The sequence below is a fragment of the Myotis lucifugus genome, unplaced genomic scaffold, assembly GCF_000147115.1.
Source record: "Myotis lucifugus unplaced genomic scaffold, Myoluc2.0 scaffold_45, whole genome shotgun sequence".
Taxonomy (NCBI): Eukaryota; Metazoa; Chordata; class Mammalia; order Chiroptera; family Vespertilionidae; genus Myotis; species Myotis lucifugus.
Window position 1 is genome coordinate 5564174 of NW_005871093.1, and position 1823 is coordinate 5565996.

The window sequence follows — 1823 nt, forward strand, 5'->3', positions numbered from 1 at the left end:
CTTCTCCCATGCACTTCTTCCCTCTTTGAGCCTTTTCTCCACTGCCTTTCCTCCCTCCCTTCCCTCAGGCCTGCAGGCCCAGCTTGTCAAGCCACAAGCTTGGTCCCTGGCAGGGCAAAGGCCCATCCAGCTCCCCATGATGCTCTGGGGCTCTCTCTTCACCCCCCAGGCTGCACACTTCTGCACCCAGCTTGCCTGTGAGCTGGGTGTGTGTTCTGGAATCCCAGTAGCATCTACTCCTTCACCAGGGCCGTGCAGAGCCCTCCCCAGCAGGTGTTCTGTCTCATTGGCCAGACGGGAGCCCTTCACAAGTCTCCCCACAAGGACAGGCTGGGACTGCTCCTCGGACTTGGAGGAAGGGCCTGGAAATTCACTGCACACCCACCCTGGGCCATCTGCAGCTCCACTGGGAGACAGGGCAGAAATCCGGCCCTACCTTCCCTGGGAACCAGAAGGGAGAAGGAAAAGCAGGGCAGAGCTCTTTGGAACATTTTCCCGCACTCACACCACCCTCAGGCTTGGGAGTGAGCAGAGGGTGATGGCTAATTCTCAAGAAATCATCCCCCCCCCCCCAATTCACAGTATCACTCACCTAAGTGGTGTCTGGGGGATGTGACCCACTGCGGCCTGAGCTCTCCTAGCTGTATGAGCCTCCCTCGGCAGGACTGGGCAGCTAGGGGCGAGTGCTGAGATAACGATGTTTCCCTCTTCCAGCAGAGAATGGTATATGGATCTGTGAATGGATTTGTGAGTGTGCGTGTGGGTAGACAGGCTAAAGGACGGATGGATGGACGGATGGGTGGAAGGATGAATAGATCTGTTGATGGATTTGTGGGTGAGTAGGTGAATGAATGGGTAGGTGGGAGGGTGATAAGCTGAGGATGGATGGATGGATGGATGGATGGATGGTTGAGTGGGTGGGTGGATATATGGATGAGTGGGCGGGTGGGTGCATTCGGTGGGTGGGTGGGTGAGTGGGAAATTGATTGGCTAAGTGTGTAAATGAATGGATGGGTTAGCTACAGACTGACTCAGGAGTAACTACTTCTCAAAGGAATTTTCTAAATCTCTGAAATGTGAGGCCCTGGCACCCCCCAAAGGCCAGAGTCTCTAACTACCCGTCTCCTCGAAAGCCCCAGATACCAACAATCCTGAGAACCAGGGACAGGACCTGGAGAAAGTTAGGGGTTCTGGGAAACAAAAAATCCAGGGTCCAGTGCTGGCTTTTCCCCAGATTTGCTCTGGGCCCTTGGGATTTTTCAACCTTCTGAGGCTCAATTTTCTTGTCTGGAAAATGGCGCTAACCAAACCTGATGCCTGTGCTACTATGAGATTTAAACAAAATCACATGAGTAAAGTGTCTGAGATGGTTATCTGGCATGTATGAGGTGCTCACAGAATGTGATTTCCTTCCCAGAGGCAGCCCTAGGGCACGCATGCAGGCACACACATGCATACATATACATGCAAACACACATATGTGCACATACACCCCTCCAGCCCAGTGAGACCCTAGACCAGAGAAGACCAGGAGAGGCAGATGAACACACATTTATTCTCCAAGGGTTTCATGCTCTGGCAGGACTGGCCCAGCCTTGAGAACCAGAGACTCAAAGAATGGGGACTCAAATAGGGACTCAGCTTCCTGAGGCTCAGCCTCCTGGGCCTGGGCCTGGGCCAACTGGGCTGTGTGCTCAAAGGCAGCCTGCAGCAGGTGGGAAGCAAGGCAGGTGGTCCAAGTGACTAGATAGGCCAGGTGCCAGGAGGTAACCACTAGCGTGCTCTCCACCCACCAGTACAGATGCTTCATCAAGGCCAGTAGC

The 1823-nt window shown here is 54.1% G+C and overlaps 1 protein-coding gene across 1 annotated transcript in view; it reads right to left on the reverse strand.

The window, feature by feature from the left end:
* Positions 1-1552: 1552 nt before the first annotated feature.
* TMEM270 (transmembrane protein 270) overlaps positions 1553-1823 on the reverse strand; it is a 5071-nt gene continuing 4800 nt past the window's right edge. Inside the window, 1 exon segment of the mRNA XM_006088285.1 lies at positions 1553-1804. Coding sequence (XP_006088347.1) covers positions 1553-1804 — 252 coding nt within the window.